At 57.2% G+C, this 14,323-nt stretch overlaps 1 protein-coding gene across 3 annotated transcripts; it reads right to left on the bottom strand.

Annotated features, from left to right (window-relative positions):
• Positions 1-663: 663 nt before the first annotated feature.
• SLC35C2 (solute carrier family 35 member C2) lies at positions 664-12,952 on the bottom strand. Of its 3 annotated transcripts, XM_061208247.1 has the most exons (11): positions 12,873-12,946; positions 9,821-9,900; positions 8,821-9,203; positions 8,289-8,439; positions 7,264-7,327; positions 6,538-6,610; positions 5,838-6,006; positions 5,678-5,761; positions 3,192-3,367; positions 1,940-2,069; positions 664-1,603 (listed from the first exon to the last, which is right to left on the bottom strand). In XM_061208247.1, the coding sequence occupies exons 3-11, from the start codon at positions 8,938-8,940 to the stop codon at positions 1,470-1,472; spliced, it is 1,101 nt and encodes a 366-aa protein (XP_061064230.1). In that variant the 5' UTR covers positions 8,941-9,203; positions 9,821-9,900; positions 12,873-12,946; the 3' UTR covers positions 664-1,469. The 3 variants fall into 3 exon arrangements, with proteins under 3 accessions (XP_061064230.1, XP_061064231.1, XP_061064232.1); XM_061208248.1 differs by lacking the exon at positions 9,821-9,900 and having other exon boundaries at positions 12,873-12,952; XM_061208249.1 differs by lacking the exon at positions 7,264-7,327 and having other exon boundaries at positions 8,289-8,368.
• Between the last annotated feature and the right edge of the window lie 1,371 nt (positions 12,953-14,323).

Below are 14,323 nucleotides of genomic sequence, written 5' to 3'. Positions count from 1 at the left end.
TGCTTTCCCGCTACAACAGCAGACCTGAGTAGCTGCAACAGGGACCATATGGCCCCCAGATGGAAAATATTTACTATCTGGCCCTTTACAGAGAAAGTTTGCTGACCCATTTCTAAAGTATTAACACTCTCCTAGGCTTGATGGACTGGGCTGGTGTGGCTCAGATCTGATTAGAACAATTCACAACAAGCCCCATCCTAGTCTCTCTACCCGAAGACACCAGGGTGGGTCCTCCTCCCATGACCCCTGCCTGAGTTTGGATAGTGGTGGCAGGTCGGGCAGTTTCAGGAGCCGAAGCATGGTGCAATGGCGCCACCTGCTGTGAGTGCCTAAAAGCACTTGTGCCCGGAAGGACCACTGGCCAGCAGCTCTCACAAGGCAGGGCAACAGCTCACAGGAGCAGACCAGGCCTCAGAACCATCGCACATCAGAGCTGGGATCTCACCTCCTCCCTCTCCATTTTATAAAGAGGACTGCAGTCTAGAGGGGTGGTGCGGCTTTCCCAAGGTAGGTTAGCAGAAGGCCCAGGCCCCAGAGGCCCAGAACCCTTCTGTGTATGGTCCATGGACAAGCACGTAGGCATGCAGTCCTGGCCGTGAATCCTAGCATGGCCGCTCATTTAGGGTCTCGGTCCTGTGGCTGTTAAAGAATTTTCAAAATACATACTTAAATGACATTTAATGTTACCAATATTGACTTGATCCGCAGAACAACTCTGAGATAATTATCCCCATTTCACAGATGAAAAAACCGTGGTACAGAGAGGTTAGGTAATTTGCTTAAGGTCACACAGCTAGTAAGTGACAGAGTCAATATTCAAATCAGGCTGTGAAAGCGTTAAAGTCCCCAGAATATGAAACTCAGTACCTATTTTTTCCTGCCTGCAGGTGTGGTGGGGCCCTAAGAGAGGGCACTGGGGCTCCAACAAGAGCACGAGAGACATGGGAGGTCTGGAGTACGACCGGTCCCCCCAGGAAGGCCCCAGGCAGGGAAAGGAGGGGAGAGGCCAGGCTCACGCCGCCCTGCCTGCCCCCATACCTCCAGGCAACACAAGGTGGCCAGCGGACCTTAAACCCTTTATTTCCAAACTATAAATAGATCTGCTGAGAAAATATGCTCTCCAGGCGATGAGGCCCCATCTTCTCCATCTCCCATTCCTAACTGCCCCGCAGTCCAAACGCGTTATACCTCTGAAATCACCACCTTGGCTCTCAGAGCCTGGCAAGTGGCTGCGACGCCAGCACCGCTTGGGCCCCGCTCCGGCCAGGTCTGAGGCTGGCCTGGCGCTCACCCCTGTTTGACCAGCTCCCTGCCCTGGCCCACCACGTGGTCACATGCTCTCGAGGCCCAGCCTGGGAGACCCCGGCCTGCTGCTCCCCAGTGGCTGGGAGGAGCCACCCGGGTCCCCAGGCTGCCGACAGGTGTGAAGGTTGGGGAGCAGCCTGCTTCCAAGCTGGTCCCCTGGCTGGTCACTGCTGCCCCTGGGCCACAAAGTACCCCTCCTCCTCCTCGTTGTCCTTTTCCTCCGGCTGGCTGGTCCGGAGCAGTAGCTCCAGGTCGGGGTTGGAGCCCAGCCCCTTCAGGGGCTTAGGGCCGCTGTCACCTGCGGACAGAGGCAGCCCAGTTACAGACCCAGGACCGGCTTTCTTGGTGTGGCCTGATGTGAGCATGTGCTCAGGCCCCCAGGCCCGCAGGCCCCCACCCACCCCCTGGAGATGATCCCTGTGACTTCTCCGAGGAGTGGCAGTGGCGAATCACCAGGCAAACTTCCTCAATGAGAGGAACAGCCGGTGCAGAGGCAGCTGAACTGTGCAGACCAGACCGCAACTGCTTTGGGGAGTCAAGAGCCACCTGCCTCTTCCTGGCAGGGCTGGCGGAGGGGAACCTGTGGGGCTAAGAGTCACGGGGAAAATGTCATCAGGAGACGGGCTCTGGTTACCTCTGGAATGCAGGGCTTTGAGGGCGATGTGCAGGGATATTCCCGAGAGGCAGAGGGCGAAGCCCAGCCAGTTCAAGAGACTGATCTGATCGCCCAGCAGATGAGCTGCCAACAGCAAAGTGCAGACTTCCTGCGGGCAGAGAAGCAGGAAGGGGACGTGCTCAGGAGGAGGAGGTGGAGGGCAGGGGCACCGGGCACACCCACAGGGTAGAGCCAGACCTGCCAAAACTCCCGGGGCCTGGGCAGGCTGGCCTGCAAGGCAAAGGCGGAAGCCTCCCCAAGCTCAGCGAACCAGCCTGTGACGCTTTTTCCCCCTTTGTGTTACTGAGATGCAGGAGGAGGTGCTTTTCACAGGGTTGTCAGGATTAGCAAACAAATCCAGGCTGGGAGCACAGGGTATCAAGCCCACAGCCATGCCCACAGGAATGAAGGAAGCTGCCCTTCCAGAAGGCACCTGCGGACGGAGAGCCTCTGCTGCCACAGGGGAATGAAGTCACACTGGGCTCTACAGGACACACGTTGGTCACGGGGTTTTTCGTACACACTGACTGCAAATGGGACCTGTCAGATGATTCATTCTGAGAAGCACAGCTTATGCCTCATCATTTGGTTGGCAAGACTCTCGGGGAACCCTATACTTCTGGTTTTAGGCAACACTGCTCCAGTATCAGTGTCTGCCTGGTCCATGGCCCTGAGCAGGAAGGAGTGAGAGAGGGTGGGGGAAGGAAGGGGAGACGTGATGAGAGGAGAGGGTAAGGGTGCTGCTGGACAGCAGTAAAGGCAGGATTGGCGAACGCAAGGCACGCGTGATAAAACCATCCCTTACTGTGCCCATGGCAGACATTGCCAATCAATCACAGAACTCTACGCTAATGAGTCTGACTGGGGGATTCTCAATCCTGGCTCCAGGCCACTGCCAAATGACCGGAGTTGGCATTCTTGGTAAAATGTAAATGCATCCCAGGCCTAGTGGAGTCAGACCTGGCTTTGAATCCCAGCTCGGCTACCTCCTAGCTGTATATCCTTGGGTACGAGCAGCTCTTCATGTCTGTTTCCCCATCTGTGAAGCAGGGATGTGCATCCCCACCTCAGAGGGCCATGGTGACGGAAGGAGTGCAGGTGACAGCAGAGCGCGCAGCACCCTAGCTAGGCACTTCCGTCTCTTCTCTGCAGGGCTCTGGGATGTAGGAGCTGGGACACCCTCAGGGGTCTCCCCTCTAAGACAGGGCTGGAGTCACCTCCGAGACTGTACCTTAAAAATGCCAGCAATGGAGAGAGTGAGGCTGGAGGTTCTGGAGACCAGGAGGAACTCAGAGAAGCCCAAACCAAAGGCGAGAATCCCGCCAAGGAAGAGGCTCCCAAGTACCCGCAGGAGCAGCCCTGTGTCCTGGAAACGGAAGATCTTCTCAGATGTGGACAAATGGAGACCTGGAAGCAACGGGGGGAGAGAGTGGGAGGCCACGTCCTGGGTGTGCCTGCCTGGGCGGCCTCACCCTACCCAGTGGCCGGGTGAGCTTTGCCACTGCTGCACTGCACACTCACTACACCTGCTGCCTGTCTGAGGCCCTGAGCACAAGGACGGAAGGTGTCAGAGAATCCCACGGAGGTGGCCTGAGACTTGGGGAAACCAGGGAAGCCCCGGGGCAATACAAGCCAGAGATCCTTATAGGGAGTGATAGGGAGGCTTCTGAACCTCTGGGCTAGAGTAGAGGGGGCTGGCACTGCAGAGGAAATCGGGCACAAGCGCCTTGCTCCTTCATACGTCATGTACCTACCCGTCTTTGGGGGAGCAGGGGTGGGGGAGGGTGACTTCATGTGGCCTTGGCAGCTGTGATACCCAGTGGGCCAAAGAGAGACGGGACAGCCCATCACATGAGGACTGTCAATGTCCTGGGCCACTGGAGGAGTACCTTAATTTCAGGTGGGTCACCTCTAAACAGGGATGAAACTCTATCTGTACAAACCTTCTCCATTTAGTTACATAGCTGTGGGGTTTAGCTGAGACATGCCCCCTTTCTGGACCACAGTTTCCCCACTGATTAAATGAAAGGGTTGGGACTAGACCGGACAATGTAATTTGATGAACAGTTCTCAAAAAGTAAACACACACGTGTACAAAGACATGACAAAACCGCGGTCCCTTGTTCCAGAGACACCCACACAGGCCTCCACGCACCAAGTTGCACTTAGACTTTCAGAGGACCCTTGGCCCTCCAACACTGGCCATCTGAGAGAATGGTTCCTTTCCCTGCAGGAAGGGCCCCTGGTATAGAAGCAGGCGTGAAGCTGAACCCCCGACTGGGCAAATGGACACCTGTGGGAGCAGGAGACTGGCCGAGTACAGTGAGATTTTTGGAGGAAAGCGCCAAAGAAATGCAGAGGGACAGTCCCCCCGGGCAAACAGCCTCCCGAGGTAGGACATCTTGTCTGGTGCTGGGCTCAGCAGTACTGCGAAAGCGTTGGCAAACTGAAGGCAATTTGGGGAAGAGCAACATGAGTAATGAAGGCGCTTGGGGGATTAATTTACCAGAAAAGATTAAAGGAGCTAAATCCATGCAGCTCTGCTAAGTGATGACCACCAGGGGCTCTGGGATGAGGGTTTGCAGAGAATGGTGGGGAATGGTGTAAACACCCAGGAAGGGAGGGAGAGTGTGGCGTTTGGTGCAGGGGGCATAAGGAAGGAATGGAGAGAGATTTTAAAAGGGAAGAAAAAATGAGGCTGCAGAAAAGAAGTTTCCTGGACAAAGGAGCTGCAGAATAATTTTCTCCGAGAGGTCTGAGACACTTCACTGCTTGGAACTTAAATGGATGTGGGACGGAATTCTCTGTAATGACCCCAAGGATAGAAGGGACTCTGAGAGGAAGGATAAACAGATAGGGGACGAAGACTAATTCCAAAACACTGGGGAAAGGAAGGCGGTGGCACCGCCTGCCTCCCCTTCCCCCAGTCCCCCAGCCTAGACACATCATCCTGCCTCTGCTCTGGGAGACGACAGCCAAAGGGGACTGCTCACCTGCCTGGGCTCCTGTGTGCCGCCCTCTCCCCTCCCCCTCGCCCCAGAAACGTGCACTCGGCCGAGGCCAATCCCCCACACGTCTCCCCACGCGTCTGAACCTACTGTTCCCCCTTCCTGGGATGCCCGCCCCCATCAGGCTGTCAAAATCCCATTCATTCTCCAAAATGCACTGTCTGGGAAGCCTTGACCTGCCTTTCCACCCCACCATCCTGGAGCAATTCATGACCCTGTGCTCCTTCTAAAAGAAAGAACACATCATGGTTAGGAGGAAGGACGCCAGAGCCAGCTGCTGGATCCAAATTCAGGTGTGTTTATGAGCCATGGGACCTTGGGCAAGGCTATCTCTACTTCTCTCTGCCTCAGTTTCTTTCATCTGCACGATGGGGCAGTAACAGCACTGGCACACAGGCTTTGGGGGAGTATTAAAGGAGTTAATATGTTTAAATTGATCAGAACAGCCCTGGCATACCTTTAGGGCTGTCTGCATTCACCATCATTACCGCCTGGTGTATTTTACATGCGCTTTCTACGTAGCATTTATTGTGCTGGATTCCAGCCATTTGGTTTAAGTGTCTGTCCAGCCCCCAAACCAGGCACTGCCAGGGAAGAGACTACCATCTCTGATCTCCGTAACCTCTGCAGCTACCACAGTGATAGGCTTGGAGCGGGGATGGGAGCTTTGCTGCACTGAGGTGCCCCCGAGGTGGACGACCCCACGTACCTTCAAATACGGCAAAGAGAGGGAAGAGCCCCAGAAACATGAGTGGCTGCAGGTGGAACATGGTGTCAATGGGGTTCTGGAGCCCTGCAGAAAGGGACACGGGTGAGCCACCAGGCCCGGCCCGCCTCCACCCCGCCTGGTGCCTGGGCCCCTCACTCACCAAGTTCCGCCTTTTGCAGGAGCATCTGGGTGAGTGTCCAGCGAATACCCCCGATGAACGAGGCACCCAGCACCAAGGCAAAGCCCTCAGCGTTGAACTGTGTGGACTTGTAGGTGAACATGAAGAGGCCCCCGGCGATGAGAAGAACCACCAAGACCAGCGCCGCACGCTGAAAGGACGGGGAGCAGTTGCAACCACCTTGGGGGTCTCAAGTTCATTGCACCCGGAGTTTGGGGGCCAGCAGCCACCTTGGCTGCCCCTGGGGCGAGACACCCTTCTACTTGCCCCACCCTGGGGTCCTGGCCAGCCCCTGCCCGTCGATGTATCAGGGCTGACATCCAGCTAGCATGTACCAAGATCCTGAAATACGGCAGTGCTTCCCTACAGCTGTCCTAGGTCCCCATGTGGCCCCAATGGCCCCCCGGGACCCAGGAAGCAAAGGGCTCTTGCTGTACAGTGGGGAGCCTGCAGGACCTGCTGCCCCTTGAACCCTGTCTCCTTTGGTCACTGCTCCTGCCATACCAGTTTCTAAATACTCTCAGTAGTGCCCTGTGTCTAGGTCTTTCCTCAGCGAGTTACCGCCACCTGGGCTGGGCTCATCTCCTCGGTCACACGCAGTGACAAGCCACTGCTCAGGTTCCCCTTGTTATTCTTAGCATCTGTGGGGGCAGGAGGAACACAAGAAAAGCTGGGGCCTCACCAGCTCCTCCAGCTTGAAGATCAGAGAGAAGATCAGGATGAAGAGGACAGCCGAGGATTTGGTCATCGTGTACCTGCAAGGGAAGATTACCCATGACATACCGCTGGAGCTGGGGGCGCGGACCCACAGCGCAATCAGTGGGCTGGAAAGGGTCAGGGGGAGACCCCTGACTTCCCTGAGGGCAGCAGGGCAATCTGGATACAAAGACCAAAGGAAGGCGGCCTGAGTCATCTGGGCTGATACCTGACCTTTAATTGGAAAAAATCTATGCCTAAGAGGCCTCTGATTATCACCAGGGAGAAACTGAGCTTCCTGAGTCCTGTTATTTACCGACCCCTCAGTGCAGACGAGGATGAGGCGGGAAGAATGAGAGAAGGGGAGAAAGAGAGAAAGCAGAGACAGTGCTCACTGAAGTGCAAAATCTGAGACAAGAAATAACTGTTCCGCCTGCCCCTCTGTGCCCCTTTCTCCGCTGCCCTGTCACCATTCCGTCTGAGCCCTCGGCTTCCCCAGGCCGCCTGGCAGGGAGGCACAACACCCCCTCCGTGCCTGGCTTACTGCTGAGGCTGGCAACTTCCAGGCGAGCTGCTGGGTGCCAGGGAGGCGCGGAGAGAGCGAGGGGGTTGGGTCCCAGAGGGCAGTGTGACGGCTGGCCCGTCGGCCGGGCACACAGACACGCTGCTGGAATGAGCCCCCAGGGAGGTGGCGGGCGTGGCCGGTACTCACAGTGAGACGGTGATGTAGAGGAAGCTCCAGTTGGACAAGCCCACGTCAAGCGCCGTTGCCAGTGCTGCAGAGACACGGGCCCCACCGGACACGCAGCCAGGGCAGGCCGGTACGGGTGTGCCAGCGGTGAGCACACCTCTCTGTGAGGCACCTGAGTGCCCCCTGCCTTGGCCTGTAGGCCTACCTTTCTCTGGGGTCCTCCCCGCCTTCCTTTCTACCCAGCAACTGAAGGGTTAACCCCTGGCCCCCCCCCAGAAGGGGAGGAGGCGGCAATCCTCCACCTGCTGGTTGCAGCCACTGCGGCCCCCACTTGTTGAATACTTGGCACATCCCCCTGAGGAGGGAGCGGTGTCAATCGGACCCTGAGGCTCCCCGACTGGAAGCCCTGCAGTGGCTCCCGCCTCCCTCAGGGTGAAACACACACTGCGGAGGACCTGGCCCTCCATGATCTGGCACCGCCACCTTCTCGGGCCGCCTTTCTCCCCCTTCCTCTTACCAACGCTGAGCGCTCAGCCTCTTGAGACACTTTCAGTTCCCTCTCGGACCCACGCAGCAACCTGACCCAGGCACACGAGTGCCTCCCCTCAACTCCCGCCCCAGGTCTCAGCCCGCTCAGCCCCTGCTCCCGAAACCCTCGCACCCGGCCGCCAGCCGGTTCCCTCCCCTGTGCCCCGTGGCCCCCAGGCACCCCCTCTGCCACCCGAGGGCAGGCACCTGTGCCCTGCTCACTACTGTCTCCAGGCCTTGGTACCTGCTCGGTGTGTGTGTTCAAGGTTGCGGGAACAACCGGCCACTGCTGCACGGTCCCCCATCCCCACCCCGGTCCCCCATCCTGGCCCTGCAGCGCGGCTGGAGTAAGAGGCAGCAGCCGGGGCGGGCGCGGGAGGCGGCCGAGAGGAGCGAAGAGGGGAGGGCCTAAGCTTCAAGCCACAGAGGCTTCCTTCCTTCTGGTCCGGGCCTCTGGCTTCCCGAGCTCCCTCCTCCTGCCTCCAGGGCCCTCCCCGGACCAGCCCGCGGGCACGTACCTGTGGGAGCCACTCTTCTGAGGTAGTCGGCCCAGCTCAGCACCACGCGGGCCCTGTGGCTGGAGCACTGAACCAGGGCCCTGGACAGGGCAGAGAACAGGAAGATCACGGCCAGGTGCAGCATGGTCATGAAGAGGGGGAAGTGGAAGCTCTGCACGGAGCCCAAGCACAGAGCACAGACGGCGGCGCTGTTACTGCCTGCCGCCGGCCCCCCCGCTCCTGCCTCCCTCCTCGCCTCTACCTGGTGGAGGGGCGCTGCTTCAGCAGCTCACGAGGGCGCCGCAGTGTACGAGGGGCCTTAGGAACCCCACGTCTCCCCAACTCATCCTCAGTGTCTCCCCCTCTCCTGATTTCCCCTCCATCCCAACATTTAAGGGGAATCCCTGGCGTGGCCCTGTCGCGTCACTGGTGTGAGTGGCTTCCAGTGTGACTTGTTGAAGCCCGTGCCTCCCGCTGTTAAATACTGGGGGGCGCTGTAGTCCTGGCCGCAGCCATCTCCCACCTGGCCGGGCTGGCAGGGCCCCCGCGTTACCTTGGTCAGCCACTTGTTGTAGAAGGTGATGCCGATGGAGAAGCAGTAGTAGAGAAGGACCAGCCCCAGAGTCAACACCGCCCTCCACACGAAGGCCACGTCGAGGGTCCACCTCCCCATCCGTGGAAGCTGCAGCTCCCCGGCTCTGGTCAGTGGGGGAGGACCTCTCCTGAAGATGCTCGCAGGGTCCGCAGGAAGGGCCAGCCGAGCTGGACCCGCGACTTTCAACAAGCGCGTCTCCTGGTTGGCGCTCTCGCTGCCTCCATGATCGGGAAGCGTCCCCCTGAGCCCCAGACTCTGTCCTCACCTAAGGGGCTGGTGGCCCGAGCCGACCCTCTCCATGATCAACTGTGTACACGACTCGCCGGATCCCAGGGCTGAGGCTAGAAAGAGGAAAAGGCCGTTCCGGTGGCTCTGGCAGGGGGAGGGCTACCCCACGTGTCCACCCTAGCCCTGGCCCGCGGGGAGTGCAGTGGAGCGGACAGGACTGCAGGGCTCACAGCTCCCTGTCACGTCCACTCTCCTGTCACCTCAAGCTGTTCTCCATGAATTTCCACCAGAGTGACCTTTTAAAAATGTAAATCTGATCATGTCAGAGAAGACTGCAGCCCTTCAGTAGCTCCCAGGCTCTTACGACAAAGACCAAAACCCTTCCCTGGCTAAGAAGGCCTGCTCCGCCCTGCCGGACTCTTGGTGTCCTCGTCCTGCCACAGGGCTTTCCTTTTCCCAAACACATCGGGCTCTTTCCTGCTGCCCCAGGGAGCTGAACGCTCTGCCCACCCTTCATTCCTTCCTCAGCAGATCCTACTTATCTTCAGCTCAAATGGCATTTCCTCAGGGAGCACCGCCCCACCACCCACCATGGGCCTCCCTGAGATACAGGCTGCTGCCATGGCTCCCCTACTTTTCCTTCATCATTCCTGTGTGAGGCTGTGTCCCCCAAGGGGCTGTGCGCTCCGAGCACACCAGAGCCACAGTGTCCATGTCAGCTTACACCCACCTGGCACACTGTGCGTTCCCTGTATGGTTTGATGGCTCGATGCAAGAAAGGGCACGTGATTTTCAGAAGACGGATCTGGGCTTTAAGGCGTTGAAAACGAACTGGTCAGTACTAGGGCGTCAACTACCAGTCAGTCAGAATTTGAGCTAAGTCTATATGCCATAGTTTACATCCTTTACCAGAAAAATAAATTCATGACCAAAAAAACAAAACAAAACAAAACAAAAACCGAACCGGAAAAGCCACACCTCCCATGCCCTAGCCTCTAACAACCACTCCCATGGAGGCAGTGCCTGCCTGAGGGTCTTGCCAGAGGGAACCACTCCCTGCCTCCCTATCAATCCAGCCAAGCCTAATGAGTGTCCAGAGCACGCAGGCTCGGGGAGACCAGGCGGACTCGGGACCAGTGTGACCCACCTGCTGCCTTATCTCCTCCTCTGAGACATTCCCCCCTTGCAGAAATGCCACCTCCTTCTGGAAGCCTTCCTAGAACCATCCGATCAGACATACCTTACCTCCCCCACCCCCGGTCCTTTCTAAAAGGAGAAATCACATTCAGTTCTGTACTCTGGAACCTGGCTTACCGTGTCTCCTTCCCCAAGGCAAACTGGGAGCTGGCACAAGGCTTTGCCCAGAGGACACCTTAGGCTGTGGCTCTCTTCAGGAAACTCTGGAAACCTGTGCTGTTTTGGGGAGACTCTCCTAGCTTTTAGTGAGTCGGGAATATGGGAGAACAGTCCACATAACTAAGAACTGTTCGGCACCCTGCATAACTTCAACATTCACAGAGGTGAAGGATCTATTTATAATTCCCTGAACTTACAACCCAACTCTGTTTCACATGTAACACAGAGCAAATTTTCCATGGGTCTCCTAGGCACTAAAATGTCCAATAATACCTATACCACGTACACTGAGGGGAGACTGAACTGTTTTTGATAAAACGGTACCACAAGTTCCCAGTTTGGAAAAACGACCTCATCTACAGACACAGCAGGCATGGTTTTCAAGCTGCCAACGCGACATGGCTGCAGCCACCTGCACTGTGGCTTTCACACTCCCAGAGGTTCTACCAGAGGTGAAAGAGCCCACTGCTTCTTTGTAGCTTCCAGTATCGCAGGGCCCAGGAACTCACATATTGAAACATTTTATTATCAATTACTTTCCTTTTATTTCTCTTTTATATTATGGTTAGGGCATTGTCAATTAAAAAAAATTATGTGTAAGCCATTTTCATTAACCATAAATTTCCTTTGCGAATAATAAGGGGGGCTGTTACTGAAATATCTGTCGTTCAAAAGAAGGTGTTGTATCTAGTGGGTTGAGAACCGCTGTGCTAGGTGATCTCATGTGGTCCCATTCCTTGAAATGTGAGCTTACATCTCCCCAATGTGGATCCCTCTCTCCGACCTCCTCAACTCCACAAGAATATCCAACTGCCTTCTTGTCCTTTTCGGTTGAATGTCTAACGTCAGGTGTCTCACACATAGCCTGTCCAGGGCTGACTCCTGTTTTTCATCCACCCTTCATCCAAACCTCCTCTTCCCACCTCAGCCAGGGGCACCATCACCTGGTTACTCAGGCCAGAAATCTTGTTCTCACCCTTGACTCCTCTCTTTCCCTCGGTCCACATTCAATCAGCAAATACTGTCACCTCTATCTTGAAAAAATATCCCAAATAAGGTACCATCTCCTGACCTCCACCACTACCATCCGAGTCACCATGCTCCCTGCCCTACACAATGCACTGGTCTCCTATATGGTCCTCTCTGCTTCTGCCTGCACCCCTCACAGTCATACTCCTCTCCCCCAGCCAGAGAGTGGAGCACGTGGGCACCAAACCTACATCCAACAGAACTTCAGGCCCATGCTCTTTCCTCTATACCAATGTTTCCCAACTTTGGCATTATTGATATTTGGGGCCAGATAATTCTTTGTTGGGAGAAGCATTGGATCCCTGGTCTCTGCACACTAGGTGCCTGTAGCATCCCTTCCCCCTCATCCCAAGCTGTGACAACCAAAAATGTCTCCAGGTGTCGCCAGCTGTTACCTGGGGGCAAAACGGCTCCCTGTTGAGATCGACTGCTGATGTCCCACAGGCAACCACGGGGCGTGTTGGCACTAAGGGAGCTTTCGCCTGGCACTCCCTCCCTGTGGTTCCCCCAGGGCTCCCATGCCAGGGCAGTCTGCACTCTCCTGTGAATCGACTTCTTGCACCTTCTGGCTTCCAGTGTGGTTCCTGCTCCAACACTGCCATGCCCTCCCTCCACCGTTCAAACCCTACCCTTCCTTCAACGAGCCAGTCCAGGTCCCCCACCTGCAGAAAGTCCCCATGACCACCCCAGCCCACACGGAGCACCTTCTCAAAGTTAAGAAGGCTCCTAACTGGCGTCCCTGCTTCCTCTCCCCCGCTACAGCCTGGAGTCCACCAATCAGCCCCAGAGGTGGCCTGAGTACAGAAAGCAGACCAGGCCCTCTGGGGGCCCCGACTCCTCAGCAGGCCCAAGAGGAAGGCCTTCCACCCTCTGGCCTCTGCCCATATCTGCAACCTCATCTTCGCCCCCGCCCACCCGCCACGCTGGCCCCTCGTTTGTCCAACACATCAAGCCTGTGTCCTCTGCATTTGCTGTTCTTTCTGCCCAGTACACTCTTCCACAGACCTGTGCTTGGCTGAACATCCTGGGCGAGGGGGAGCCCTCCTAATCCTCGTGGCACCTCCCACTACCTGACGTTTCCTTGTTTGTCCACGTGTTCACTGCCCATCCCCGACTCCCACCCCACCGCGGGATGCGGCCTCTCCAAGGGCAGGGCCGGGTCCGCGTGATGCCCGCCTGGATAACGTCGCGGGTGCTCGGGAAACGCCGGGGGGAGCGCACGCGCGCGGGGGCCCGGGCCCCTCTACGACCGGGACACTGAGGCCCGGGATGAGGAGCTCCCCGGGGGGCCCCGAGCCGCGGCGCGCGTTGCCAAGCCGGGACCCCGCTCTCAGCCCCGCCCGGGTCCAGCCCCCGACCCCGGGAGCGCGCGGAAGGGCCGCCGCGCGCCCACTCACCTCGGCCGCGGCCGCTCCAGGCCCGGATTCTCCTGCCGGAAGTGCGAGGCCGAGCGCCGCCACGGGGGAGCAGTTCTGCCGGAAGCCGCTGAGGGCCGAGCGGGGGCGGTGCCGGGGGCCGAGCGGGGGCGGTGTCGGGGGCGGGGCGGCGCTCGGGGGCCGGTCCTCTTGTGCCTTCTGCGGAGCCCAGCGCTGTGCGCTTCCGCTGCTCGGGAGCTCCCTGAGGCCCGACGCCGAGCTCCCCCTCGTTCGGTGGTTGTTAGTGTCTCCTGCGCTCAACCAGGGTCTCGGTCTGGAGCCTCGGTGCCTGCTGTAGAGCCCTGCGCATCGCGGGCAGCCAGAAAACAATCACCTACTTACAAATTAAATATTTACCGTATTCCAACCCAGTGCTGGGCAACCATAGAAACACCGAGCTGGATCGCTCCTGGGCTTTTTCTTCTGGGAGCTCAAACCAGCTGGGGAGTGATGTCAGAGGCATTAAATTTTAGGACTTACAAGATCCATGGGAGGGAATAAATAATAAACATTTGTGAAACATCTTCCGTGTGCCTGAAAACTTTATAAGAATGATCTTAATTTCATTAAGTTGAGTAAGGGGAGAGCATCCCGGACAAGAGGAAATAAGGAGGCGAGGAGAAGGCTGGAGCCTGGCTTGGAGTCCACTTGTTTATAAGGAGAGTTAACAAAAACCATGGTTGGAAAAGTAGCCAAGGGGCAAGTTGCAGTGGTCCCCAAAATGCCAGCTAGGGAGTTGAGGTCTTACTCATCTTTCAGGATGGATTAAAAGGGGCAGAGCAGGTCGAGAGAGAGAGAACCATTTAGGCCAGGGCAGGCTAGGGTTGCAGAGTGAAGCCCAGTTTGGGACTTTTTGCCTCTCCTGGATCTGTGGCTCTAAGGCTGGCTGCAAACAGGAGTCCTTGCAAGTGACTCAGCTGGGCTCCCTGGCCTCTCTGAACAGAAGGCTCAAGGCCAGAGTGTAAGCAGTTCTTTATGCAGACCGCTGCTGCCCCGCCCCCGCCAGCTGGCATCACCAGGCATTCGTTCATTCGGCACTTACCAACACCTACAATGGCACCCAAGCTCTTGGCTTTATTGAGTCCTCAAGGCTGCATGTACTTTCTATGCCTTTTGAAAGCGCTTGTCCTCACCCCCTTCTCCTTCAGAGGCAAGATAAAGTATCTACTTCATCACCGCCCTCATTCAAGCCTCCCGGCTACCAAGGCTGAGGTTTGAGCGACAGAGACAGTGTAGAACACCAGCTGGCAGGCTGGGCACTAAGCACCGGCAACACACAGGGTGAAGAACATGTCTTCTTTGTCAGGCACAAGTACTCAAGCTGTTCCCTGGCTGTGTCCCTGGCAGGGAGGAGAGGGAGGCCATGTCCTCGGGGGTGTACAGTATGCCTTTCCCTGCTATACCAGGCGGGCCTGAGTGGAAAGCACTTTGTC

This window comes from Eubalaena glacialis, chromosome 13 (genome assembly GCF_028564815.1).
Source record: "Eubalaena glacialis isolate mEubGla1 chromosome 13, mEubGla1.1.hap2.+ XY, whole genome shotgun sequence".
Classification (NCBI taxonomy): Eukaryota; Metazoa; Chordata; class Mammalia; order Artiodactyla; family Balaenidae; genus Eubalaena; species Eubalaena glacialis.
This window is presented reverse-complemented; position numbering and strand designations above follow the sequence as displayed.

What these genes read in the sequence shown, in the direction of transcription:
- SLC35C2 (XM_061208248.1), bottom strand. Translation starts at nt 8,940, where the DNA reads ATGGGGAGGTGGACCCTCGACGTGGCCTTCGTGTGGAGGGCGGTGTTG. An exon ending in TCTCTTTGCCGTATTTGAAG is followed by an intron (nt 3,368 to 5,677) that starts GTACGTGGGGTC and finishes CGTTGCTTCCAG; the next exon opens with GTCTCCATTTGTCCACATCT. An exon ending in CAAAGCCCTGCATTCCAGAG is followed by an intron (nt 1,604 to 1,939) that starts GTAACCAGAGCC and finishes CTCTGTCCGCAG; the next exon opens with GTGACAGCGGCCCTAAGCCC.